At 48.8% G+C, this 26932-nt stretch overlaps 2 protein-coding genes across 2 annotated transcripts; one reads left to right on the top strand and one right to left on the bottom strand.

The window, feature by feature from the left end:
* Positions 1-1449: 1449 nt before the first annotated feature.
* LOC132373589 (DNA dC->dU-editing enzyme APOBEC-3B-like) lies at positions 1450-13498 on the bottom strand. Its single transcript, XM_059936991.1, has 8 exons — positions 13353-13498; positions 11873-12029; positions 9693-9972; positions 9353-9467; positions 3831-3987; positions 2843-3110; positions 2446-2561; positions 1450-1735 (listed from the first exon to the last, which is right to left on the bottom strand). The coding sequence occupies exons 1-8, from the start codon at positions 13430-13432 to the stop codon at positions 1646-1648; spliced, it is 1263 nt and encodes a 420-aa protein (XP_059792974.1). The 5' UTR covers positions 13433-13498; the 3' UTR covers positions 1450-1645.
* Positions 13499-18297: 4799 nt separating this feature from the next.
* LOC132373588 (activating signal cointegrator 1 complex subunit 2-like) lies at positions 18298-20683 on the top strand. Its single transcript, XM_059936990.1, is given in 5 exon segments — positions 18298-18388; positions 18534-20171; positions 20173-20554; positions 20556-20604; positions 20607-20683. Coding segments are annotated over 5 exon segments (2226 nt in total). The 5' UTR covers positions 18298-18308.
* Positions 20684-26932: the final 6249 nt, after the last annotated feature.

The following is a 26932-nucleotide window of genomic DNA, read 5'->3' as shown; positions in this document are numbered from 1 at the left end:
AATTTATTTTTAATACAATTTTTAAAGGTTACTTTCCATTTACAGTTATTACAAAATATTGGCTCTATTCCCCGCGTTGCACAATACATCCTGGAGCCTATCTTACACCTCCCACTCCCCCACCCCGATATTGCCCCTCCCCCTTCCCTTTCCCCACTGGTAACCACTAGTTTGTTCTCTATAACTGTGAGTCTGCTTCTTTTTTGTTTTATTCACTAGTTTGTTGTATTTTTTAGATTCCACATATAAGTGATATCATACAGTATTTGTTTTGTCTCACTTATTTCACTTAGCATAATGTCCTCTAAGTCCATCCATGTTGCTGCAAAAGGCAAAATTTTGTTCTTTTTTAGGGCTGAGTAATATTCCTTTATATATATGCCACATCTTCTTTATCCATTCATCTGTTGATGGACACTTAGGTTGCTTCCATATCTTGACAATTGTAAATAACACTACTATGAATATTGGAATGCATGTATATTTTCAAATTAGTGTTCTTGTTTTTTTCCAGATATATACCCAGAAGTGGTATTGCTGGGTCATATGATAGTTCTATTTTTAGTTTTTTTGGAAACTTCCGTGCTCTTTTCCACAGTGGCTGCACCAATTTACATTCCCACCAACAGTGTAGAAGGGTTCCCTTTTCTCCACACCCTCACTAACGTTTGTTATTTGTGTTTTTTGATACTAGCCATTCTGATGGGTGTGAGGTGATATCTCATTGTGGTTTTGATTTTCATTTCCCTGATGATTAGCGATGTTGAGCATCTTTTCATGTGCCTGTTGGCCATCTGCATTTCCTCTTTGGAAAAATGTCTATTCAGTTCTTTTGCCCATTTTTATTTTATTTTATTTTTTTATAAATTTATTTTATTTTTATTTATTTCTGGCTGTGTTGGGTCTTTGTTGCTGCACAGGCTTTCTCTAGTTGCCGCCAGCAGGGGATACTGTTTGTCGCAGTGCGCGGGCTTCTCATTTTGGTGGCTTCTCTTGTTGTGGAGCATGGGCTCTAGGCGCACGGGCTTCAGTAGTTGCTGCACGTGGGCTTTCTCTGGTTGTGGCGAGCGGGGGCTACTCTTCATTGTGGTGCACGGGCTTCTCATTACAGTGGCTTCTTTTGCTGCAGAACACAGACTCAAGGTGTGCGGCTTCATTAGTTATGGCACGCAGGCTCAGCAGTTGTGGCTCACGGGCTCAAGAGCGCAGGCTCAGTCATTGTGGCACACAGGCTTAGTTGCTCCGCGGCATGTGGGGTCTTCCCGGACCAGGGCTCGAACCCATGTCCCCTGCATTGGCAGGCAGATTTTTAACCACTGCGCCACCAGGGATGTCCCTATACTAGGAATTCTTAAGTAAATTTTTCCTTAGTGCTGTAGTATCTAAGTTCTTTATACTCATCTTTTTATGAAGGAAAAACCTGATTCTCCTTTCAGAAAGTAACCCAAGTTTTACAGACTTTCAAATTATCTTTATTTTTTCAATTATAAAAATATTTACCCACTTAGAAGAGAAAGGAAAAAAGAAGAATGAAAGAGGAAAGAAAGGTCTCTGGACTTGGGCGAGGGTCAGGGGTGACCGTGGAGCTTGCTACTTGCTCCTAGGAGTCAGCAGTTTATGAAGCAGTGAGATGCCCCAGGACCTGTCATCTTGAGTCACTTCTTAACGACGAAGGGGATGGGGATCCAAGTCTCAAGTCTCTGAAGGAATCCTCTAAATTATTCCAATTCGAGGGCTGTTGAGAGAGAAATGAGAAAGCTTCGGTTGGCAGGAAACTGAGGGAGGAAGGGGAGCAGAGGTGAGGCTGAAAATGCCGGGACAAGAAAAGAACTGGGTCAAGGCAGGCCAGGGATGCCTTAAGAGAAACAGAAAGCTAAGAAGAGTCTACGAAGAGGGGCTTCCCTGGTGGCGCAGTGGTTAAGAATTCACCTGCCAATGCAGGGGACACGGGTTCGAGCCCTGGTCCAGGAAGATCCCACATGCCGCGGAGCAACTAAGCCTGTGCGCCACAACGACTGAGCCTGCGCTAGAGCCCGCGAGCCACAACTACTGAGCCCATGTGCCACAACTACTGAAGCCTGCACGCCTAGAGCCCATGCTCCGCAACAAGAGAAGCCACCGCAATGAGAAGCCCGTGCACCACAACGAAGAGTAGCCCCCGCTCGCCACAACTAGAGAAAGTCCGCGCGCAGCAACAAAGACCCAACGCAGCCAAAAATAAATAAATAAAATAAAATCTACTAAAAAAAAAGTCTATGAAGAGAGAGAGAAGGAAGGAACCGGGAGCCCCTGGAAGAGGGGACCTAAAGCGGGTGTCATGAGAAAAGAGAAGGCAGTGGGGAGAGAGCAAGGAGAGGATTGACAGACAGAAGTGGGGCTGAAGCTGGGAAGGGGGTCGGCGGAGGGTGGAGAGGCCAGGGGCCTGCAGCGGGGAGAGCTTCTCACCAGCAGGATCTTCCGGAGCCGACGGCTTATGCTTTCACTGTATTGCTCCAGCTTATCCCAGGACTCGAAGGGCATCCCCTGGTTATCCACAAATTCTTCCCAGCAGTCTTCAAACTCTGAGATGAGAGAGGGAAACCGAGTCAGGCTCCAAGGGCAGGGGAGCAGCAAGCTGGCACCAGCAGGGCCACGGTCCCTCCTTCCTTTCCGCTTCCTTCTCTTCCTCTCCCTGGAATTAGTCTGTCCCTGGAATTTCCCCTTCGGGTGGTTTCACACCCGGGGTCTCAGCTGGGCCGCCGTCCTTGTCCAGCCTCCTCTCCCCCGCCACTCCCACTCAGTGGCTTTCGTTCTTGGAACTGCAGATCCTCCCGTCCACCGACAGCTCTGTCTCTCTTCCTACCTGAGCGGGTCATGACAGCCACTGAGACCTGGGCTGCCTGTAGCTGCTGCAGCCCCCTCTGAAACAGCTTGACCCAGTGGAAGTACAGGCGGGAGGCAAAGATCTGCAGGCTCAGGTGGTCCTGACCGTTGATGAAATCAACCAGTTCCCTGGCACAGGTAGGGCAAGGGCTCCACGTGACATAGCAGATGATTTTGTAGCTCTGGTTTGGGTCGAGATTCAGCGAGGTGATCTTGTCAATAAAGCGAATTTCTGCATGTCGCTGTTTCTGGAGAGGGTCTCAGAGAGACGGAAGGGTTGGTTAGAAGGCAGAGGCCAGAGGTCACACACCGAGGGTGAAGATCGGCATGAGGGCCTCTGTCCTGTGAACTTCCCAGTATGTGAACTTGCCTATAGCACAAGGAAGAACCTCCTTCTTTCCTTCAGTTATTCATTCCTTCACTCACTCACTCATCCATTAATTCCACACTCCCCAAGCACCTGTAACTTGATCGGAATCGGATCAGGGTCCCAGTGCCCAGAGGAGAAGGGTTGTAGAACAGACACCCCCAGGGCACAGTCCTGAATACTCTGTGACCTGGCTTTTGGACATGTCCAGGAGGTTTTCTGGAGATGTTTGAACCTGAGGGTACCAGGGAGGTCAGGGAGGGAGGGAGCGGGGACGGGACAGGTAGGAAGATGGCAGAAAGGCGGAAGTGTGATGGAGATCTTGCAGGTGAGGTTAGGTGCTCAGTCCTCGGAAGAGCGCTTGGCTTCCCCGAAGTGGTGACTGAGCTGAGATCCGGAGGATGAGGCAACATTAACTTCTCAAAGAGGGGCAGGAGGAACGTTCTGCTGGAGGGAAGGGCTTGTGTGGTGGCCTGGGGATGGGAAAGAATGTGGAGAGCTCCAGGGAAGCAGGGCTCACTCAGACTGCTAAGCCTCAGGATTTTCCCTGCATGGTGCGGTTGCCCCTGCTTGCCCTGTGCCCAGGGAACCCACTTGGCACCTTGTTTCGGAAGCAGCCTTTGTCAAGCGTGAAGCCATCGAGCTGCTTCAGCTGGTAGCACAAATAGGTCTTCCTCCGGTAGCGGGGCAGTGGGACCCGGTGCTGGTTGCCAAACTGTTGTTGGAATACTTTTTTTTTTAGCAGATTCATTGTGTTTCTGTGCAACAGGAAGGAGAAAATCAAAGATGCAGAGAGTGTTTTCTGGTGTCACCCAAGGCTCTGTCACATTCTGAACCCAGCTTCTTGGGTTCACCTAGGCCCCTGAGGAGAGGTAAGGGAGAGTCTCTTCCTTCTTTATTGGCCAGGAGGACTGGGAGGGAGAGGGAAGAGGGCGAGCTCTCCCCCCTCACACGTCACCACCCCCTCCAGCCCACGCTAGAGGCCATTGCAGGCAGGACACCTGGGCTGAGTGGGGGGCCCCCCACCCCGAGAACTGGACACGGCATGTCCTTCCTCGTCTCTCACATCTTTGTCCTGAGTCCCAGACCCCTCTGTTAAGGTCCCACAAGCACCTCAACCCGGTACCTAATGTCAGGACCCTTCTCTTTGGGGAGTGGGGAGGGGGATGGAAGTTAAAGAGCTTCCTTTAACTCTGTGCTCTTGGCCAAGGTGTGTGTATCACAATTTTGTCTGTACAAAGAGCACAGAGGCATGTGAACAGGAACAACTGTTGTCACCAAGGGAGTATTGTGACAGAGACTTTTGGCTGAAGGGCTCACATAGCTTTTTCTCCCCCTAATTATGATGGTACTCTATAGAGTATTCCATTTTCTATCTTGCTTTTCTTTCATTTAATATTATACTGCAAAGTGGCCCAGCCCATGTGGGGATGCAGAACCACCAGGTTCTTTTCAGTAAATGCTGTTGGCTCTGCGCAGACAGCAGTAGGTGGATGTAACCAGACGCCTTCCTGCCGGGCCCCAGAGAGGCGCATGACGGCACCCTCTGGCCGGGGCCGCACTGCACGTGGCCACCCACGACCAAGCAGATGCCAGTCTGAACGAGCCTGGGAGGCTTGATGGCCCCAGCCCATTGCCCTTCTGGACACTCCACCCAAGGTAATGTCACTTGGTTGACCATCGAGTCAGACTCAGATGACCTCAGAGCCTCAGAATTGGCATCTGGACACAGGAATCAAGCCAAGGGTGCCCTCACGGCCCAGACCACGGGGCACAATACTTTGTTCCTGCAAGGCCAGAGAAGTCTCGGCATATTTCCAGCCAACTCACCAGTTCCACCAACGAGAAACCATTTCTGATATGTTATGCTAATTAACAAAGCCACAAACTTCATCAGTGGAAACCTATCTCTGACGTCCCTTGTGTTAATTAGTAAAACTTTAGATGGATTTGGATAACGATTGCTGAAGAGACCATCTCTGGACTGTGGCCTTTGATGACTGGCCAGTGATCTCGCCTGGAGTTCACACTGCCCATGAGGGCAATTGGCCACCGTCAGGGTAAGGATTAGAAGGGAAACCCCATTCATATCACACCTAAGACAACCACTGCCCCGTTTGCCCGGAATCTTCCTGATTTTAGCCCTGAAGTTCCCATGTTCTGGGAAACTCCCCAGTCCTGGGGAAAGCCAGACACTCAAGGCTGAGATATTTCACATTTGAGACAAGAGGACTTATCTTCATAGCACAAATGTTGCCCCTTGCCCTTGAATAGCTAAAACTGTAGGTACGATAGAAACAACTTGTAAGAAGTACTTAAAGACCAGTTGAATTTTTCATACTTGGTAGTGTCTTCATGGGAAACGAGTTATCTTCTTGTCTTGGACAGTTTTCCCTCCACAGAGCAGAAATGAGAATATTCTTTACAAAACTGTGCCTTTATAATAAAATTTTTAAAAATGCTTTTATAGCTGACTCCAAACATTGTTTCACTCATCCTTGAACCTAAAGTCTAGGACTGAGGGTGCACAGAGAGCTTTAGGAAGACCCAGTGGCCATGCCTATGGGATATGGCCAGGGACACAGACAGGCTGTGGCAGAGGCAGGGCTGGGAGGCCTGAGGCAAGAGAAGGAGCCAGAGAGGAAGAGAACCCAGGGCTGGGCGCAGAGCCCGAGGCAGCGAGGAGGACCAGGCAGCACCACCTGGTCCCTGCAGCCGGGCTCCAGCCTCCTTGGCACACATCCCAGCTTGCCCTGGGCACTGGGATCTCTGGCTCCACCTCCCTCTCACAAGGCTGCCCTTGGCCTTGGGAAAGTCCCTTATCTGAGAGTGTTGCCCTACAGCTCTCTGAGCGGTAGATGCCCTTCCTGCCTGGGTAAGCGGAGGTGGGAGGCCTAGGGTGGTTTTTGTCTCTCAGACCCATCCTCTTTCTTCCTCCTGGGCTCTGGACTTACCTGATCCCAGGAGTCCAGATGCAGTCTCCTGGCCTAGGAAGGCTTGTCCAAGCCCAGCCCTTTGTCATAGGCACTCTGCCTCGATTTCCTCTCCCAGGACCCTTTCTTTAGGACAGCCCCTTATCTGAAAGCGACCTCCCAGGCCGTCTCAGCCGAGGCTCCACCTCCTTCCTGCTTTGGCACCAGGGGTGGGAGGGCCCTGGGGTGGTTTGCTTCCTCAGGCTCTGACCCACCTACTCTTGGGCCCTCCCTCTTGGCAGAGGTCGGTCTCTGATGAAGTCAGACCCCTCTGTGCAGCAGGACCCGACGTTATTGCAAAGGGAAAGAGAAAGTAAAGATGCCAGAGAGAGGGGGATGGGACAGACCCTGGCGGAAGAGAGCAGGACAAAGGCCTGCTCCCATTGGGGGAGGGGCGGGCTGGAGCCCTCTCCACCCTACTCCTACTTGGCACTTAGCTTTTATTCAGTACCCTGACAAGACTCTGGGCAGGACGGAAAATGAGGGCTGGGGGTCAGCACTCCAGATCTTCATCTCCAGCCCTGTGTTGAGCAGATCCTGTGCACCATCTGCTACCCAGCTCCCCAGTAGCATCAAGCGGGGAGGAGCATTATCCTGACATTTTAGATGCGGTTCCAGCACAGAGAGGTTAAGACACTCTCTTGAGGTCACACAGCAAATAAATGGCAGAACTGGAAAGCTGTCCAGGAAGCCTGGCCTGGTTCCCTCCCCTTGCTTCCTCATTGTTCCATGAAAAGGAGTTGGGGAGGGGGCACAAGAGAAGGGGTAAGCTGTCTGCTTACTTTGTCACGTGGCCACCAAGACCTCCAGATGAGAAAACAGCTCTGGGGAAAGTTGAAACCTAGGGAGGAGGTCTTAGAGCAGTCACGGCCACCTCCAGTCCAGACTGCACACAAATGTGATTCCCAAATTAACTTTTCCCAGCTTGTCATCCCATTGCTACCCGACCCTGCACACACCCCCTTCTGCCCCACAGGCCCTGGTACGGCCTCGGGGGTAACACAAGCTTGGGCAGGAGGTTAGAGGATCCACAGGAATGGTGTCCCCTTCACCCCCATCTGTCCTAATGCCCAGGGCCACAGCCAACAAAAGATTCTAGAACGAGCTGGGTCCTTCTGGGAAGAGTGACCAGATTTTTTTTTTTTTTTTTTTTTTTGGCCACATCACGTGGCATGCGGAGCTTGCCCAACCGGGGATTGAACCTGTGCCCCCTGCATTGGGGGCATGGAGTCTTAACCACTGGACCACCAGGGAAGTCCAAAGAGTGATCAGATTTGCACACTGAAGTGTTGGTCAAACTCAGAGAGCTAAGTCACCGCTGGCCTGAGAGGCAGGAAGGATGGACGAGAAGGCTGAAACCCTTTGCTGGCCTTTCCCTAATGACAGCAATCCTACAGCCCCGGCTTGGAGATTCCTGTGAGCCGCCTGAGATGGGCCAAAATGCAGGTGTGCCAGAAGCGGGACATTTTAAGCTGGCCACTGTGGCCCGTTTTAATGCCCGAGACAATCAGGAGGTACGTCATCCACATCCATGTCCCTCTGTGCCTCCCTCCTTGAAGGAAACACCGACAGGGAGAGCATCAAGGCAGAAGAGCCAAAGCAACCAGAGACCCCCCTGGATTCTGCCCAAGACCCCCAGGCAGCAGTGCAAACAGGAAGGGAGAGTAAAGGGACAGGTGTCTGCTGCCACTGACAATTCACACCCAGACGGCCAAGATCAATGGGACCCCAGACCTTCTCCACAAGGAATTTAAGGACAGATTCCAAACCAACAGCTTCCCACTTGCTGTTCCTTCCTCTGCCTCTGCCTGCCCAGAATCCCACCTCATCAGGCTCTTACTCCCTTTTTGCCCTGCCACAATCCCGGCCACCCTTTCTGGAACCTCCACGGAGTTCCTCCCTGGTGCATTCACGTGGCAGCTGGCTCTGTGGACAAAGGGCCAGACGCTCGCTTCCTGATCTACCTTGAGCAACTGAGCTGTGGTCTCTGACCTGACCCTTGGCAGCCCTTCCACTTTCTAGTCTGCTTTTTGAAAAAGCTCCAATAATCTCAATCCTCACGTCCCCAATCCTACTTTTTTCTAAAAACTTATTTAAATGTAAACTTAACCATTTTTTTTTTTCCTTGCTCATTCTCCATCACCATCCCCAGAGCTTCATCTCTGGCGGCAATTTGGGAATGGGATGAGGGATGAGCAGAGTGAAGACAGGGTGTGATGATCACAAAGTGAAGGCAGGGTGGCGGTGGGGTTCTAGGGACACCAAGGTCTGGAATGGAAGCAGAGGAGTTGGGGTCAAGGGGGCATAAGCCGGAGAGAGACACACAGGACGAGGATCCGGCTCTCACTGCACCTGCTCAGCTCGAAAAAGCGTTTGGTCATCGTATGGGCTGAACCGTGTCCCCGCAAATCCACATGCTGAAGTCCCAACCTCCAGTTTCTCAGAACGTGACTGTACTTGAGATAGGGCCTTTAAAGAGGTGATTGTGTTAAGAGGAAGCTCTTAGGGTGACCCTTAGTCCAATCTGACTGATGTCCTTATGAGAAGAGGAAATTGGGACACACAGAGGGACACCAGGGGCTCCCCAGGGGTCATGCACAGAAGAAAGACCATCTGAGGACAGAGCGAGAAGGCAGCTGTCTGCAGCCAAGGAGGGAGGGTGCAGGAGAAGCCCAACCTACCGACTCCTTGATCTTGGACTTCTAGCCTCCATATCGGTGAGAAAGTAAATACCTGTTGTTAAGTCACTCAGTCTGTGGCGTTTTGTTGCGGATATCCTAGCAAACGAATACCATCATTCCCATCAAGGAACCTCGTTCTCTGATAAGTCAAGTCTGTCTTCAAGGATGTTTTTCAAATCTCATTTTCACACTTATACATATTCATGCTCATTTATGTTCAGTTCAATAACAAAGTTTGGTCAATGTGTGAGATGGGAGGAGGCGGGGCTCCCTTGCTGGGGGAGAGGGAGATCTTACAGGGGGAGGGGGAGACGCTGGGGGAAGAAAGGAGAGAGGAGCTGAGGGAGGGCAGGGGCAGCCCAAGGGCAGTGGCCCTCTGGGGCCAGGGAGGAGAGGAGGCTGAGAAGGGAGGTGGAAGGTACTCGGAGATAAGGAGAAGGTGGGGGGAGGGAGGCTAAGGAAGCCCTCACCGGAGAATTTCCTGAAGCTTTGCCGCCAGGAACTGATAATTTTTACGCAGTTTCTTCCAAGGCTTGAAGGGCATTCCCTGATTGTACACAAAGTTTTTCCAACAGTATTTAAACTCTGAGATAAAGAGGAGAGAAAGCCATCAGGTCCGGGCCCTGGGAGGCCTTTCTCCGCTGACCATCCTGTGTCCTGCCCCCTCCTGCCCCCTCCCTGCCATGTGCCCTCAGTCCTGCCTCGTTTCCCAGGCTCTCCTCCCACTCACCCTCGCTGGTGGGTATTCTAGGTCCGCCCCCATCCCCCCCACCGCCCCGCCCTCCAGCCCCCAGCCCCCTCTGCTCTCACCTCGGAGGGACATGAGGCGCACCCAGGCCCTCTGGTGGTGCAGCAGGCGCAGCCCGTGCTGGCACTCTGGTTTCCAGAAGTAGTAGAGGCGGGCGGCAAAGATGCTCAGCCTCACGTTCCTGTTCTCCTTCAGGAACGCAGCCACCTGCTCTGCACATGACAAGCAGGGGCTCCAGGATAAGAACCAGGTGATGTGGTACTGCTCGTAAGGGGACAGCTTCTTGGCGCAAAACCAAGAGAGGAAGCAGAGTTCCGCGTGGCAGGGAGTCTCGGGATAGACCTGGGAGAGATGGAGGCGGAAAGGGGGCGTTCTTGGCCGGCAGAGCAGGCAGTGAGGCCGGACTAGGGAGCTGGGGAGGAGGGGTAAGGGGGGTGGGCATCCCAGAGGCAGGTTGTTCATGAGTTATCCCTTCTTTCCATCTCTCCCCTCCCTTCTGTTCTTCTTTAGTCATTGACTACCCTCATTCATCGACTCACCCATTTATTCTAACATCCATCCTCCCATTCATTCATTCTACAAGTAACCTGAGTGCCTGCTGTGGGCCAGGCCCTGTGGGGTCCAGGCTTGGTCCCTAGGTGCTGTCTGCTGGGAGGCCCACAGAGCTGCCCTGTCCGTCGGCAGAACCACCAGCCACAGATGTCTACAGAGCACTTGAGATGCGGCTCGTCTGAAGGGAGGTGTGTGGCAAGTGTAGAACTACACAGTTCATTTCAGTGACTTCATATTGAAGAAAAAAGAATGTAAACTATCTCATGAAGTTTTATATTAGTTATATATTAGAAAATACATCTAATTGAAATAATAGATTAGGTATACAGTCAGTCCTCTGTATCTGAGAGTTGCTCATCTGCAGATTCAACCAACCACCTATTGAAATTATTCAGGAAAAAAAAAAATTCCAGAAAGTTCCAAAACGCAAAACTTGAATTTGCCAGGCTGGCAACTACTTACATAACATCCACAATGTATTTACAACTATTTACATAGCATTTACATTGTATCAGGTATTATAAGTAAGTTAGAGATGATCTAAAGTCTATGGGAGGATGTGGGTAGGTTATATGCAAATGCTATGCCATCTTACATAAGGGATTTAGCATCTTCAGATTTTGGTGTTCGTGGGGGTCCTGGAGCCAACCTCCCCACCCCCATATCTAGGGAATGACTGTGTTGTCTAACACAGGGTCAATATTAATTTCGTCAGTTTCTCTTAACTTTTTGAACACTGGGTAGTAGAAAGAGTGAGATGACACCTGTGACTCAGATTAGGTTTGGGTGGGATAATACTGCTTCAGTGCACACCCCCGCCCCGCCCCTTCCGCACACAGGTTCTGAAAAGGCTGCCTTCTGGGTGGAGGAGGGCAGGCGGGTGGGGGGACCTTTCACCAAGCCCGAAGACAAACTCAGAGACCCACCACCAGCAGACTCGCTAAACAAGGCTTAGTGGGATAAGTCAACCGCCATCACGTATCCGGTTCCAGGACTTAAGAAAATGTGTGGGAAGATACATCCGCCACTGAGAACCCCCAAATGGCGTTGGACTTATTACCATTTTTTCCACATCCTCTACTGGCTTATGTGAACCTGTGTAACACCTCTGACATGAGGGACACCATTTGGGGGCTAAAATTTCATCCCATTTTTGAAACAGGCACCAGATTTGAACTATTACACTGGGCAAAGGCATAGGACAGAGCCTGTCACTGCTATATCCGCATTCTTTTTTGGGGGGGGAGGGGCCGGGTGCGGGTGACATGCAGGATCTTAGTTCCCAGCGCCTCCTGCATTGGGAGCACCCAGCCTTAACCACTGGACTGCCAGGGGAGTCCCAATATCCGCATTCTTGATTAAAAACTGGACACACTGCAAAAGGGATTTTCCTAGTATCTGACATAATATACTCGAAAACCAATGAATTTCAATTGTAATTATATCTCCCAATCATAATATTGGGAAAACAACTTGTGCAAGCATCTTAAACCTTCCGCAACTTGCCAATACCCGCCCCCGCCCCGGCTTTTTTCTCCTTGGCGGGACACAACGCAGGCTGCACCTGAATCTGTGCTCCCCGCATTGCAATTCTAAGGCACCAAATAAATGCTTTTGTGTCTTTGCGCTGCGCCTCTTTTCTGGGTCGACACTTAGCTCCCGCCTGCGATGAGTGTCCTGGGGCCCATACCCGGTTTTGAAAGACCCCCCAGTCGGAGGGGTCAGGTGAGCAGTGCTTCAGTCTTTCCACCTGGTAGCAGAGGTAGGAGCAGTTCCGCCCATTGGCAAAGCTCAAGTTGCGAAAGTGGAAGGAGAAGGTTTGGCGATCTAACCACTCCACTGGGTTTCTGGGGCAAAAGAGAGAAAAGGGAAAATGCGGAGAGCGCCCCCTGGAGTTACTCCCGGCTGGTCTCTCCGGAGCGCAGCCCCCTGGACGCCCTAGGCGCTGTGCCTCCCAGCAACCCGCCTGGGCCTTGAGAATTTCCTGCGCCTTTCCAGGCAGGAAGGCTGGGGGAGAGGGAGAGGAGAGGGTGCTAGGACAGCAGGGATGGGTGACGTCTCCCACAGGGGCCCTGGCTCTGCTACTTCCAATAGCACACCCCCCACCTCCACTCCGGTTTTCCTGCCCACCCATCCCCCAAATCATTAGAAAAATAAAAAAAGAGTAACGAAAACCTCTCCACTCCAAAATAAGAGCCTTTAACATTTCAGTTCAATTCGTTCCTGACTTTTCACTTGCACATGTTTGTTTGTTTTGTTTTTTAATGTCGGGTTAACACCTAAATTCACAGGCTTGGGCTATGGTTACAAGTGCTTTGTGTATCTGAACTCATCTACTCTCCAAATGCTACGGGAGCCATGCCCATTTTATAGTGGAGGAAGCGGGGACGCAGAGGGGGACAAGTAACCTGCCTAAGTCACAGAGCTGTAAGTGATAGAGCTGGGTCGCCTGACCAGGCCAGGCCATTTCCAGCTCTTCCATTATATGACCTTGCAGCTGTGTGAAGTCTTGGGTGTGGCTTTCTTTTCTACTTAATTTTAAAATAGGAGCGTTTCTCCTGATCTTTCCTCCAGTTCCATTACAGCTGTTAGTGGTACAGTTATAAACGTGAAGCGTGGTCACCTAGGGTGTGGCCAGGTTTGTGAACGGTGTGCATTTACTTTCCTGCTCAGAGTTGAGATATCCTTGGAGGAGATGATTTATCTTCTTGCCTCAGAGAACTATTCTCACACTGTGTTTACAATGGTGTCAACTGAAACTGATCAGAATGCTTTAAAAAAAGTCACCAGCTGCTTCAATCATCCTTTCACCAAATTCTAAGCGTTAACAGAGCACAGATATTTCCGACCAATAGAGGGTGCAGCCCCGCACAGGCAGGGAGGGGACGGCCTAGCCCGACAGACTTTCAGACTGAGAGCTGGGCCACGAGGACCCTCAGAGCTGGGTGGAGGTTTGGGAGGGGCCGGTTCAGAAGCAATAGTGGGGGCACCCCCAGAACAGGGCAAAGACCCCAGATGGGAGTGGGCCCTGCAGAGAAGGAGCCCAGAGAGGGAAAGGAGCAAGGCTGGGACTGCAGGGACTGCGGGGAGAAGGAGGCCAAGGACAGAGGCACAGCCCTAGAGAGGGCTGGAGATGGGCCCCAGTGGGACAGAGCGGGCAGCAGCGGTACCTGATCCGGGGCCTCTGGCTGCAGCCTCCTTTGCTGGCTAGTCCCAGCCCTGCCCTTTGTCTCGGGCGCTGGGGCTCCATTTCCTCTCCCAGGGCTCTCGTGTAGAAAACCCCCTTATCTGTGAGCGACCTCCCAGGCCGTCTCAGCCGAGGCTCCACCTCCTTCCTGCTTTGGCACCAAGGGTGGGAGGGCCCTGGGGTGGTTTGCTTCCTTAGGCTCCGACCCACCTTCTCTTGGGCCCTCCCTCTTTGGCAGAGATCGGTCTCTGATGAAGCCAGACCCCTCTATGCAGCAGGACCCGACGTTATTGCAAAGGGAAAGAAAGTAAAGATGCCAGAGAGAGGGGGATGGGACAGACCCTGGCGGAAGAGAGCAGGACAAAGCCCTCTCCACCCCACCCCTGCACCCAGCCCAAATCTGCACCTGGCTCTACACTTGCCTGTTGAATGAATGGAGGCAATGAGAAAGTATGGACCTTGGATCAGGACTCCTTATTTTCTCCTGGCACAGCCAGAAGTGAGGGGACAGATGTGCTTTGAATTCCTACTTCTGTGCTTGGTCCTCGGCAAGAGTCCCCTCAGCCTTCGCATGGCAGAGAGAGGGCATGCTTGCACGAAGGCTCTCTTTATAAGGACACTAATCCCCTCATGGGGGTCCCATCCTCATGACCTCATCTAAACCCAATCACCCAAAGGCCCCACCTCCAAATTCCATCACACTGGGGGTTAGGGCTGTAACAGAGTAGAACAAACCTGACTTCATATTGAATCTATTCCTTTACCTCTAACCCTTGTGCTCTGTTGCCTGTGCTTAGTCATGCTGGCTCTGCACCTTTATAAAAGAATGTTGCCTAGAATCTCCCATGGATTCAGGCTCTGGGTCCCACTCTTTAGAGCAGGGGTGGCAAACTATGGCCCCAGGCTAACCACCTGATTTTTTGTAAATAAAGTTTTATTGGGACTCAAAAAAAAAGGGGGAAGTCAGGGAGTTCCCTGGTGATCTAAAGATTAGGGGTCAGCATTTTCATTGCTGTGGCCCGGGTTCAATACCTGGTCGGGAACTGAGATTCCCGCAAGCCTTGTGGTGTGGCCAAAAAAAAAAAGGGAGGGGGAATCAATCAATAAATATTACTTCAAACACACACACACACACACACACACACACACACACACACACACAAAAGAACGTTGCCTAGAGTCTGGAATATATGTGATAGCCCATTCTCTAGCCTCTGACCTTTAAAGGCACACTTTTCCATTCATATAGAGATAAAAAGTTGCAGAACAGAAAATAACAATTATCTTGTTGGAGGTTTATGGGAACATTGTGACCAGACCTACCTGGACAGCTGCAAGAACAAAGGATTCCTGCAACGACCAGCCACACCCCGTCCCCTTTTATTTATTTATTTAACTTATGCTTAGTATTTAATGGTAATTTAAATGTAAGTACAATAAAAAGTGAAAACCTGAAAATAAAAAAAAGAATTCCATTGTGTATATTTACATAATAATGTATGTTATCAATCACTTCAGGAGCAGATTTAAGTTGTCATCACTCACATCCTTGAGGTAGATCCTAATCCTGTATCTTTACATCCTAAATCTTTGAGCACCTACTTAATTGTTTCTCTTTTGTTTCTCTGTTGTTCTCAATGTCCTGTCTAGGGAATCCTTTGAAACCCATACCCTTAACCACAGTATTAAGATCCTCCAATAAGCAGATAGAATGATGGGATTAGATGTGTAAGAGAATTTGGAGGGAAACACCTCTAAGGGAAAAATGGGGAGGGAGCCAGAGCAAAGGGGAGAGCTGGTGATGGTAAAGAAGTGGGGAAGAAAGGAAGTTTCAATAGAAAGCATATTGGAGTGCAATGCAGTTTAGAGCGTTTTCTCTAGGTCAATGGGGAAACCTCAAGCCAAAGTTACCTGTCAGAGGAGTTTCGTGTCTCACAGCAACAGGCCTGCCATACTCCCCGTCTCCTCAGTCAGTGGCTGGGAGCAGCCTGGAGGAAATGTGGTGGATTCATAACGCAGCAGTCCGGTCTGTCAGGATTATGCTTGGCGATCTGAGATGCACGTTCTCATGGCTGCCACAAACACCATCTGTGCTTTACAAAAACTTGGTACTATTCATTCATTGATTCATGACACATCGAGGGCACAAACAGAGTACAATGTGGTGCTTACATTCTAGTAATTGGCCTCAGTTTGAGTGGATCATCACAAATAATTTTTTAGACATTAGAAACAGAAATAGATTCCCAGACTCTTGAGGAAGATCTTCGAGGTATGGCTTCATTATCTTGTTTGAAATGATTTTTCAGGTTCTAAGGTAAATTCAAAGCTAAATACTAAATGGGGTTTGAGTTCTTCCTCACTGCGTAGACCCAGTCCTGTATTCATATCACTTGATGCAGATAATCTAGGTGAGTTTTACATAATAAATTAAAGTCTAGAACCTGAAACAATAACTGCCATTTCTAAAAAATGTTTGAGAGCGAGAACACCCCCTCCCCTTTTAGTATTAAAAAAGCCTGAATTCTAACTTGGGTAAGATGGTTCTTTGGGACACTAGTCCACCATCTTCTCAGTCTGCTGGCTTTCCAAATAAAGTCACTATTCTTTGCCCCAACACCTCATCTCTCAATTTATTGGCATGTCCTGTGGCGAGCAATACAAGTTTGGACTCAGTAACAGGACTTCAACATACAAATTTGCACACAAATGTTCATTGTGCACAAGTGACACAGACCTTTAGCCCACAGCAGGCCATGACCAACAGGATTCCTTTGGTTGCCTCCTGGACAATGATGATTTATCACTGCTCTCAGTAGCGTAGGTGCTGCCTTACACCCAGTGCTGAAACTCTGGTACATATACCTTTCCAGAAGTCGTGTTCACTGCTACCTCACGGGAGGCCCGGAATGTGGGTAATTTTAGCTGGGCCGTTGTTGCCCTTAGCAGGATCTAGATCTCCTAGTGGAAATAAAACGCCATACTTGGCACTCACTGCCAAATTGCTTTCTAAAGCTCTTGTGCGAACAGACACCTCCAGGAGAAATAAAAAGTGTTACCATTTCCCATATCTTCACCAATACTGGTATTATGAGACCTCTCATTTCCCAACCTTCTGGAATGTGAAAAGCTATCTCATTGAGGTTTTATTTTATACTTTCCTGATTTCTAGTGAGACCAAGTGTCTTTTCTTTCTTTTCTTTTTTTTAAAATATATTTATTTATTTACTTATTTGGCTGCAATGGGTCTTAGTTACGGCACATGAGATCTTCGCTGCCGCGTGCAGGATCTTCACTGCGGCATGTGGGATCTTTTAGTTGCAGCATGCGGGCTCTTAGTTGTGGCATGCATGTGGGATCTAGTTCCCTGACCAGAGATCAAACCCAGGCCCCCTGCATTGGGAGCTCGGAGTCTTAACCACTGGACCACCAGGGAAGTCCCCCAAGTGTCTTTTCATATTTTTCTGTCCCTTCTATTTTCTTCTTTTATAGAATTGTTGACTGAATCCTTTGTATATTTTTCTAGTAGGAAGTTTGTCTTTCCTTATTGCTTTATAAGAATTTTTTGATATTCTGCATAGTAATCCTTTGTCAGTTATATACATCTCAAATACTCTCTTCCAATCTGTGATTAGGCTCTTAGTTTATGAAGTCTTGCCATGTGTAGATGTTTTAATTTTTAATGTTTTCAAATGTAACCATTTTTCCATGTACTTGTTTGATATGACATAGATATTTAATTTTTAATTTTGTATATGGAAAGCCAATATAAGAACAATTTAATGAATATCTATCCATGTCCTCCTGTCCTATGTGTAATTCTGCAAACTTATTTAATGTGTGTGTGTGTGTGTGTGTGTGTGTGTGTGTGTGTGTATAAGCTGTCTCTCATCTGCTCCACTGTCTAAGCCTGTGCTACTACCATATTGTTCTCCTTATTTCTTTCTAGTACTCTTAATATCTGATATGGAGATCCATCTTGCCTTCTTACTCTTTGAAATTGTATTGACCCCTTATAGATCCATATGAATTTATGGACAAAACTTTTCATGTTCCATGAAAAATCCCAATATCAGTGTGCAGATCAATTTGGGGAAGGATAGACATCTTTGTGGCATTGAATCTTTCCATCCATTAACATGGTATTTACCTCAATTTATACACGTCTTCTTTGATGTTTTCCATAAGTCTTATACTTTTTCATAAAGATCTTACACATTTTGTCAGGTTTATTTCTAGTAAACTTTTTTGGCGATATTGTAGACTTCATCTACCTTTATACTTTTGTTTGTTGCCAGTATCTGGGAACACGATTAATTTTTCTAAATTGAACTTGGATCTAACCCAACCTTGCTAAGAACTTGCTTACTATTTCTAGTAGTTTCTGTTCTTTTCCAATCCCTGAAGCTCTTATTTCTAATTGTGGTCCTGGGACACTGGATTGGACCACAGTACGGCATTGAGCAGCCACAGTCATAAGGGGCATCCTGTGTCCTTCCAGTTTAAAGAAAATTCTTCTTTTTATTTTTTGGCTGCTGCCATGCGGCACGTGGGCTTCTTAGTTCCCTGACCAGGGATCAAACCCACGCCCCCTGCAGTGGAAGCGCGGAGTCTTAACCACTGGACCACCAGGGAAGTCCCAAGAAAATTCGTCTAAGGCAGGGAAATAAAAATTACAAGTCGTGTATTCTTTAAGTCTTCCTTGGCTTGAATACTTGTTTGCTAACTGTTTAATTATGATTTTTTGCATCTATGTTTATAAAGAAATATGGCTATAATTTTTCTTTCTCATGTTCTTTGTATTCAGTTTTAAAATCAATATTATTGTGGGCCCCGGAAGTGCCGGCGCTGTGGGAGCTGTCACCATGGACCGCGGCGGCGGCGGCAGCGGCAGTTCAGCGCCGGCAGTGGAGCCGCCGGGGAGGGTCAATGCAGCACAATGTCAGCTCTACCCCTGGACCAACTCCAGATCAGCCACAAGGACCTGAAGACAGGGAAGCTGAGGACTTCACCAGCGCTGACCTGGAAGTGGGTGGACTGTGGTTGACAACAGCTGAGACGCAGCCCGGCCTTCTTCCCTGTTATCACCGGCCCCCCCTGGAGAAAGCAGCCCTTATGTAGTCAGAGGAGAAAACTGAGCTCATCTTCTCTTCTTGGTGAACAAACACCCCGAGCAGAAGACAGACCGGTATTTTGCGTTATACAAACCGCCCCCTAAAGACAACATTCCCGCCCTAGTGGAGGAGTAGCTGGAACGCTTCGTAGCCAGTGACCTCGACTGGTTCCTGGCCCTGCCTCACGATAAGTTCTGGTGCCAGGTTGTCTTCGACGAGACCCTGCAGAAGTGCCTGGACTCCTACCTACACTATGTCCCCCGAAATTTCGACCAGTGGGTGGCCCCAGCCCCTGAGGTCATTGACATGGAGAAGTGCCTCCACCGAAGTGTTTTTCTCACCTTCCTTCACATGTCCACTCACAAGGAATCCAAAGATCACTTCATTTCCCCCTCTGCTTTTGGAGAAATCCTCTACAACAACTTCCAGTTTGACATCCCAAAGATCCTGGACCTCCGCGTGCTCTTTGGAAAAGGCAACTCCCCGCTGCTGCAGAAGATGATAGGAAACATCTTTATCCAACAGCCAAGTTACTATAATGACCTGAATGAAACCATGCCCACCATCCTTCAGGTCTTCAGCAATATCCTTCAGCACTGTGGTTTGCAAGGCGACGGGGCCTGCGCCACACCCCAGAAGCTTGAGGAGAGGGCCCGGCTGACCCCCAGCGACATGCCTCTCCTGGAATTAAAGGACATCGTTCTCTACCTTTGTGATACCTGCACCACACTCTGGGCCTTTCCGGATATCTTCCCTTTGGCTTGCCCAACCTTCCAGAAACACGACTTCTGTTACAGGCTAGCTTCCTTTTACGAAATAGCAATTCCCAAACTGGAGTCTGCAATTAAGAAGAGGAGGCTTGAAGACAGCAAGCTGCTAGGTGACCTGTGGCAGAGGCTCTCTCATTCCAGGAAGAAGCTACTGGAGATTTTTCACATCCTCCTGAACCAGATCTGCCTTCTCCCAGTCCTAGAAAGCAGCTGTGACAACATTCAGGGCTTCGTTGAAGCGTTCCTTCAGATCTTCGGCTCCTCGCTGCAGGAGAAGAGGTCTCTCCGGAACTACGATGCGCTCTTCCCTGTGGCCGATGACGTCAGCCTGTTGCAGCAGGCCTCGTCAGCCTTGGACGAGACTCGGATCGCCTACATCCTCCAGGCAGTCGAGAGTGCATGGGAAGGGGTGGACCGAAGGAAAGCCATCGATGCCAAAGACCCACCGGTGGCTGAGCATCCTAACGGGGTCATGGAGGCAGCGGAGGCGGTCAGCAGACCGTCATCACTTCGCCAGAACTCGGAGGAAGAGGAGTTCCTGGGGGCGGCGGCTGCTCCAGGCCCCGCCGTGTGCGGCGTGGAGCCGGACTCACTCATCTCCCAGGTGAAGGACCTGCTGCCAGACCTCTGCGAGGGCTTCATCCTGGCCTGCCTGAAGCACTCCAGCTATGACCCAGAGCAGGTGATCAACAACATCCTGGAGGGGCGGCTGGCCCCTGCCCTCTGCCAGCTGGACCGCGGCCTAGACAGACAGGTGAAGCCAGACCCGACGCCCCTGCTGACGTCTCGTCACAACATCTTCCAGAATGTTGAGTTTGACGTGCTCAGCAGGGACTCGGTGGACCTGAGCCGGGTACACAAGGGCAGGAGGAAGCAGGAGAGCGCACGGAGCCTGCTGAACGACAAGCGGGGGGTGGCGGCGCTACGAGCAGTACAGCGTGCTGGTGGAGGAGGTGCCAGTGCAGCCAGCGGAGGACTCACCTTACGACTGCGAGGATGAGTATGATGCCACATATGATGGCAGCCCGGTGGGCGCCAACGACGCAGACTCAGGTGATGAGCTCTTCAGCCGCAGGCCCTTCACCATCCCTCAGGCGCTGAGAACCAAAGTGCCCAGAGGAGGGCAGGAGGAGGACGAGGAGGAGGAGGAGGAGGAGGCTGAGGACGAGGCCCCCACGCTTGACCATTTTGCGCAGGACCCTGCAGCGCTGCGGGGAAAAGCAGAAGCCAGGCGCGTGGCCTTCCTGGCCAGGAAGGGGTACCGGCATGACAGCTCAACGGCAGTGGCTGGCAGCCCCCGGGGGCCACGGGCAGAGCCGAGAGACAACACAGGAACGCAGGAAGAAGGAAGCCCGCAAGCCACACGAGCCAACCACAACCGGAGAGCCGTGGCTGACCGCAAAGGAAGCAAAGGCATGATTCCATCCTGAGGCCGCTGCGCCAGGGCCAGCCGGACCTGCCAGGCTGAGGTACCATAGCCTACGGCTTCCTCGCCAGTTGGCCCCCTGCCAGGCCCCAAGTTCAAGTCGACCCCTCGACGGCCTCAGCTTCGCAGCCCCTGAGAAGGCTGCCTCATCGTCTGCCAGCCGGCCGTGAGCGCCTTCCTGCAGAACACATAGCGCCTTTATCCACAGCGGAGGAACCGTGCGGCCAGCGCGCAGGTGCAAGGGACGGGGTTGGAGCCCCAAGGCCTGTCCCCAAACCTCGTGCAGCCGGACACCACGTCCCTTTCTCCCTGGACGGCAGGAAACCTGTGCACTCAAAAACAAAAACAAAAAACACACAAAAAGCCCTGCGAATAAAGTTTTTGACCCTGTCAAAAAAAAAAAAAAAATCAATATTATTGTAACTGCCCAAAATCAATTGGGGGAGGTTTACGTTTTTCCTATTTCTTGAGAAACTTTAGTTCTGATCCTTATAGGGTTGATTGAACTCGGCATAAAACCTCCTGGGCTGATAACATGATATGGTTGTTTATGTGGACATTTTAACTAATAATTGCATTTCTTTAATGGTTTAGGGTTAACTCATATGTTCTATTTCTTTTTTTTTTTTAAATTAATCTATTTATTTATTTACTTAGGCTGCGTTGGGTCTTTGTTGCTGCGTGCAGGCTTTCTCTAGTTGTGGTGAGCGGCCGCTACTCTTCATTGCGGTGCGCGGGCTTCTCACTGCCTTGACTTCTCTTGTTGCGGAGCACGGGCTCTAGGCACGCCGGCTTCAGTAGCTGTGGCGCGCAGACTTAGTTGCTCCGCGGCATGTAGGATCTTCCGGGACCAGGGCTCGAACCCGTGTCCCCTGCATTGGCAGGCGGATTCTTAACCACTGATCCACCAGGGAAGTCCCTGTTCTATTTCTTTTGGTATCATTTCTGTTTTTTTTTTCTAGAAAGTTGTTCTTTCTGCCTAATTCTTCAGATTTATTGGCATAAGTGTGTTCATAGTGTTCTCTTCTGACTTTTTACACCTCTATAAAAGGTATGGAGACTTTTTACAGTGTCTAAATTTATGATCCCATTTTATTCATAATGTACTTTATTTTTGCTTTCTCTTTTTTTTGCAGAGATTTTTCAGCTTCATTTGCTTCAAAGTACTAGGTTTCGACATTAATCCTTTTGCTATTCCCTTTTCTTGACCTGATCACTTAAGCTTCAAATATCAATTTTTTTTCTTTTCTAATACATGCATAGGACACAAATTTTCTCTTAAGTACTGTTTTCGTTATATTCCACAGATTTGCTTTCTATTGTTTTAAATAATCAATGAGTTGTAAATATGCCCAGTTTCCACTATAATTTTGTCTTTAGCACATGAATTATCTATCAATGTGCTGGTCTAGGTGAAAGCAGGGATCTGACTCAAATCCTGATGACTTAGCTTGAACCCACTGGAAATCAATATCCAACTGTCTGTGGGTATGAGGGTCAATCAGGGCTCAGCCTTCATCATATCCCCAAGAAACAAATACATCTCACACAAAGCAGAAAGAACATTAAAATTTTACTAATATTCTTGGAGAGATGAAGGAGGAGAGTAACACTTCAGGGAGGCATTAGTCAGGGTTCAACCAAGAGTCAGAGCATCTACGATATACACATTTCATATAAGGACTTCTCTTTTTTCCAGCTTTATTGTGGTATAATTCACAAATACAATTGTATATATTTATAATATACAACATGATGACTTGATATACATATACATTGTAAAATGATGACTACAATCAAGTTAACACATCTGTCACCTCACAGAGTCAACTTTTGAATGGCAAGAACTCTTAAGATCTACTCTTAGCAAATTTCAAGTCTCCAATACAGTATTTTTAACTATAGTCACCATGCTGTATATGAGATCCTCAGAACTTACTCACCTTATAACTGAAAATTTGTACCCAATGACCAGTATCTCCCCATTTCCTCCACCTCCCAGCCCCTGGTAACCACTATTATACTTTCTGTCTCTATGAGTCTGACTTTTAAAAAATTTCACATATAAATGATACCATACTTTGTTTTTGTTTTTCTCTGTCGGGCTTACTTCCTTTTTAAAAAAAATTTAATTAATTAATTAATTTATTTATTTGTGGCTGTGTTGGCTCTTCATTGCTGCGCGTGAGCTTTCTCTAGTTGTGGCGAGCAGGGGCTACTCTTTGTTGCGGTGCGTGGGCTTCTCACTGCGGTGGCTTCTCTTGTTGCGGAGCACGGGCTCTAGGTACGTGGGCTTCGGTAGTTGTGGCACGTGGGCTCATTAGTTGTGGCTCACGGGCTCTAGAGCACGGGCTCAGTAGTTGTGGCGCACGGGCTTAGTTGCTCCGCCACATGTGGGATCTTCCTGGACGAGGGCTTGAACCCGTGTCCCCTGCATTGGCAGGTGGATTCTTAACCACTGCATCACCAGGGAAGTCCTGTCGGGCTTATTTCATGTAGCATAATGGCATCCAGCTTCACCCACATTGTCACAAACAGCAGGATTTTCTTCTTTTTTATGGCTGAATAATATTTCATTGTCTGTGTCTATATATATATATATATATATATATATATATATATATATATATATATATATATATATGCAATATCTTCTTATCCCCTCATCCATTGATGGGCACTTTGGTTGTTTCCATATCTTGGCTATTGTGAATAATGGTGCACTGAACATGGGATGTATCACAAAGCAATCTCTCTCTCTGACATACTGATTTCATTTCCTTCTGGTATATACCCAGAGGTAGGATTACTGGATCACATGGTGCATATAAGGGTTTCTTACAGGGCTCTGACTTTCTGCAATTGTGGGGGCTAGTTAAGCAGTCTCCGTCAGGTGTTGTCTTATGTCTGATGCTGAAGTCTTCAAGAGAGTAGTTGGGAAGGGAAGATGGATGTAAAGTGTGGGAGAGTGAGAATAAGCTGGAACCCTCAGGACAAGCTGTGGAGCACACGAGGGTAGACAGAAACCCATACAATCATTCTTGCCTCTGACTTTAGTGGTCTGGGTGTCCTGCTGAGGCCCTTCCTCTGGGAGCTAAAGATGCAATATGATGCTGGAGGGGGATGTGGGGAAAGTCCTGGCAGCTGCAGGCCCGGTTGCTGCTTCACACCAGGGTGGTGAGTTGGGACAGCACACCAACACCTGAGCACCTAGAAAAGGTGCTGGGGGCCTGGTCCAAAACTACTGGGAAGGGAACTCTGGAAAATGTCGTTCGGCCTGGCCAAGCTCACACATTACAAAGCTACCACAAGGGGGCGGGATCCTGAGAATGTGGTTGGGATGGCATGGAATCTATAGGATTGACATTTTAACATTAGTGAGCCCTCCGATCCATGAACATGGTATGTCTCTCTATGTATTTAGGTCTTCTTTACCTTCTCTTAGTGGTGTTTTCAGTGTATGGGTCTTACACACCTTTTCTGAGATGATGTTTAATGCTCTGTTTTCAGAGACAGATTTCTAGTAATAGATCAGCAAACACTTCTATACTGCTTACTATGGGTCAGGCACTCTTCATAATACACATAGATATAAATATAAACAAACTCACTTGAGCCTCACAACCACCTATGAGGAAGTTCTACTACTGTCTCCATTTTACACTATAGGACTGAAGCACAGAGGGGCTAAGTAACTTGCCAAGTGTCATAATCTAACAGGTGGTGGAGAGGGGATTGGAACCCAGGCAGCTGGCTCCAGAGCCCCTACTCCCGCCATTACACTATGCTACTTGGTAGTAGCTAGCAAGGTCCACACAAGAGTCCAACAGCACAGAAAACAAGACTGACACTCTGAATGGAAGATTCAATCTTATGTTCAGATTTGTTGAACTAGTTCTTTGAGCTACTTCTATGACACGGCAAGGTCTCTCTCTCACAACTGCTGTGGGGGGAGGGATGTTTTCATCTCTGTCTTACATTATTCTGTATTTATCAAGATAAGCACATTTTTTAGAACAAGTCCATGGAACTTCATCTGTAGTGGAAAAGCCAGTAGCAGGTTGGTCGAGTCAACTTTTACAGGAAGAAAGGGAGTGAGAGGTGATAGGATTTCACTTAAAAAAGAGTTTAAAGCAAACATACTGTTTTCATCTTGTCCCTAGTGTACTGAGCAGGACCATCCCCCAACACACACACCAGCCATGTCCTCCACCTGCCTCTTTCTCGTCTGTAGAAAAACTTTAGCCTCCTAGGCCTTTCCTGAGTTCCAAAGAATAAATTGAATCAGAGAAGTGAGAAAATGCAGAAACAAAGGAAAGCGGTCAAGCAAGACCAAATAATGTAATAGTTTAGCCATTAAACAAAGTCAGGGACCTTTAGTTCCTCCTCAAGGGCTATAGATAATATTCTGAACCATATCCTTTGATCTGTTTTTGCAGATACTGAAACTCCCACCAGTGAAAGATGTTAATTTCATGCTGACCACAAGCACGTAGACCCCAGACTGTTTGGAACCAGAAGGTTGAGGGTGTTGACTCCCAATTACCTCACCACCCACCAATCAGAAGAATATCCACGAACTGACCACACAGCACACCACTCCCCTCCCTCACCCGGTCTTTAAAAAAATTTTCCCTGAAAGTCATTGGGGAGTTGGGGGGGTCTTTTGAGCACTAGCTGCCTGGACTCCTTGCTTGGCGCCTGCAATAAACGCTGCACTTTCCTTCACCACAACGTGGTGTCAGTAGACTGGCCTTACTGTGCGTGGGCCAGTGGACCCAAGTTTGGTTTGGTAACACTAGTAATCAGGGAAATACAAATTAGGACAAATACAAGAGCTCCTTCCCACATCGGATTGGGAAAGATTGACGAGATTCATTGAATGGACTCATGAGCAATGTTCTGGGGGAAAGAACACAGTTCTGATGAAGCAGGGCTCAGGCGGTCTCCATTCCCCTCATACCCCTCATGGCCTCCTGAGCTCAGCCATGGTCACTCTGCCCCTAGCCAATGCCCATCAACAACACAGCTGATGAAGAACCCAGTGGGATTCTATACAGCAATGAGACCTGATGATAAGAAGCAGAATGGATGAACCTCAAACATAATTGAGTGACAGAAGCCAGACTCCAAAGGTTCTGGGGTGTGTGAGTGCGTTTATACAAAGCACAGAAAAAAGACGAACCAACCTATTGTGTTAGAAATCAGGAGAGTGTTTATCCTGGGGGAGACAGGGAGAGGGAGTGAGATGGGACAGAAGGTGGGTCCCCAGGGGCTGGACTTTTCTGTTTTATGATCTACCTGGGACATTCATTTTGGGAAATTGTGCATTTAGCTGTCTGTGCATCACACCTTAATTAGAAACTTCCTTATAATCCCACTGCAGATGTGTTTGCATGCACATCTGTCCTTAGTTCATGGAGAAAGGTCTGGACAGGTACACTGGACACCCGTACCAGACAACGTGTCTGGAGAGGGCTGGGTAGCATGAACACAGGAAATGGAAGAAGAGGAGATTTTCTTTCTAATTCTCTTGATTATAAGTTGCTTGAGTGTTTTACTAGAAGCCTATAATTTGGTTCATCTGTATAAAATATTTTTTAATACACAAGAATGGAGTCCCAATAATTTTTATTTTTGTGGTAACTAATATACCCCACCATTATTTTAAGGACCGCCCCCCCCCCCCCCCCCCCCCCCCGCCAAACCCCGAGCTGAAGTGCAAGGACACAGCCTGTGACCAGAGGAGCTGAACCAAGGGCCAGATGGGCTCAGAGATGGAGTGAGCAGCCATGTTGAGAGCAGGGTCTCAGGCCACTGTCTCAACAGATGTGCTCTCTTTCCTGAGACGGGCTGGGCTGGTTATCAGAGTGCCAAAGGACTGGGGCAGCTCCTCCAGTAGCAGCTGAACATGGGCTTTCTGCTCTAATAGAGCAAGGATGAACAACAGACTCCAGACTCTGTGGAGGCAGGAGGAAGGACAGCAAGACACAGGGGGACATTTGCTCATCTGCATTGACCCAGGGACTTGACTCAGGGTCCAGGGTGGCATTTCCAAGAAAGGCTTTTTCAGGCTATGGTCATGTGAGATGACTCATGCCGGGTCATCTTGGAGATGAAAGTCCCAGAGGGTGGAAGACGATAAAGGCCTTGATTCATGCTGGGTCTGAGACAGACAAAGAGAAATGAAACCTAATAATTAGGGAGGAACCTGGAAGGGAATAGGCAGCCATGAGGGAGAAGAGGAGGAAAG

The sequence above is a fragment of the Balaenoptera ricei genome, chromosome 10 (assembly GCF_028023285.1).
Source record: "Balaenoptera ricei isolate mBalRic1 chromosome 10, mBalRic1.hap2, whole genome shotgun sequence".
Classification (NCBI taxonomy): domain Eukaryota; kingdom Metazoa; phylum Chordata; class Mammalia; order Artiodactyla; family Balaenopteridae; genus Balaenoptera; species Balaenoptera ricei.
The sequence above is the reverse complement of the archived record's forward strand: the minus strand, read 5'-3'. Positions and strand labels throughout refer to the sequence as shown.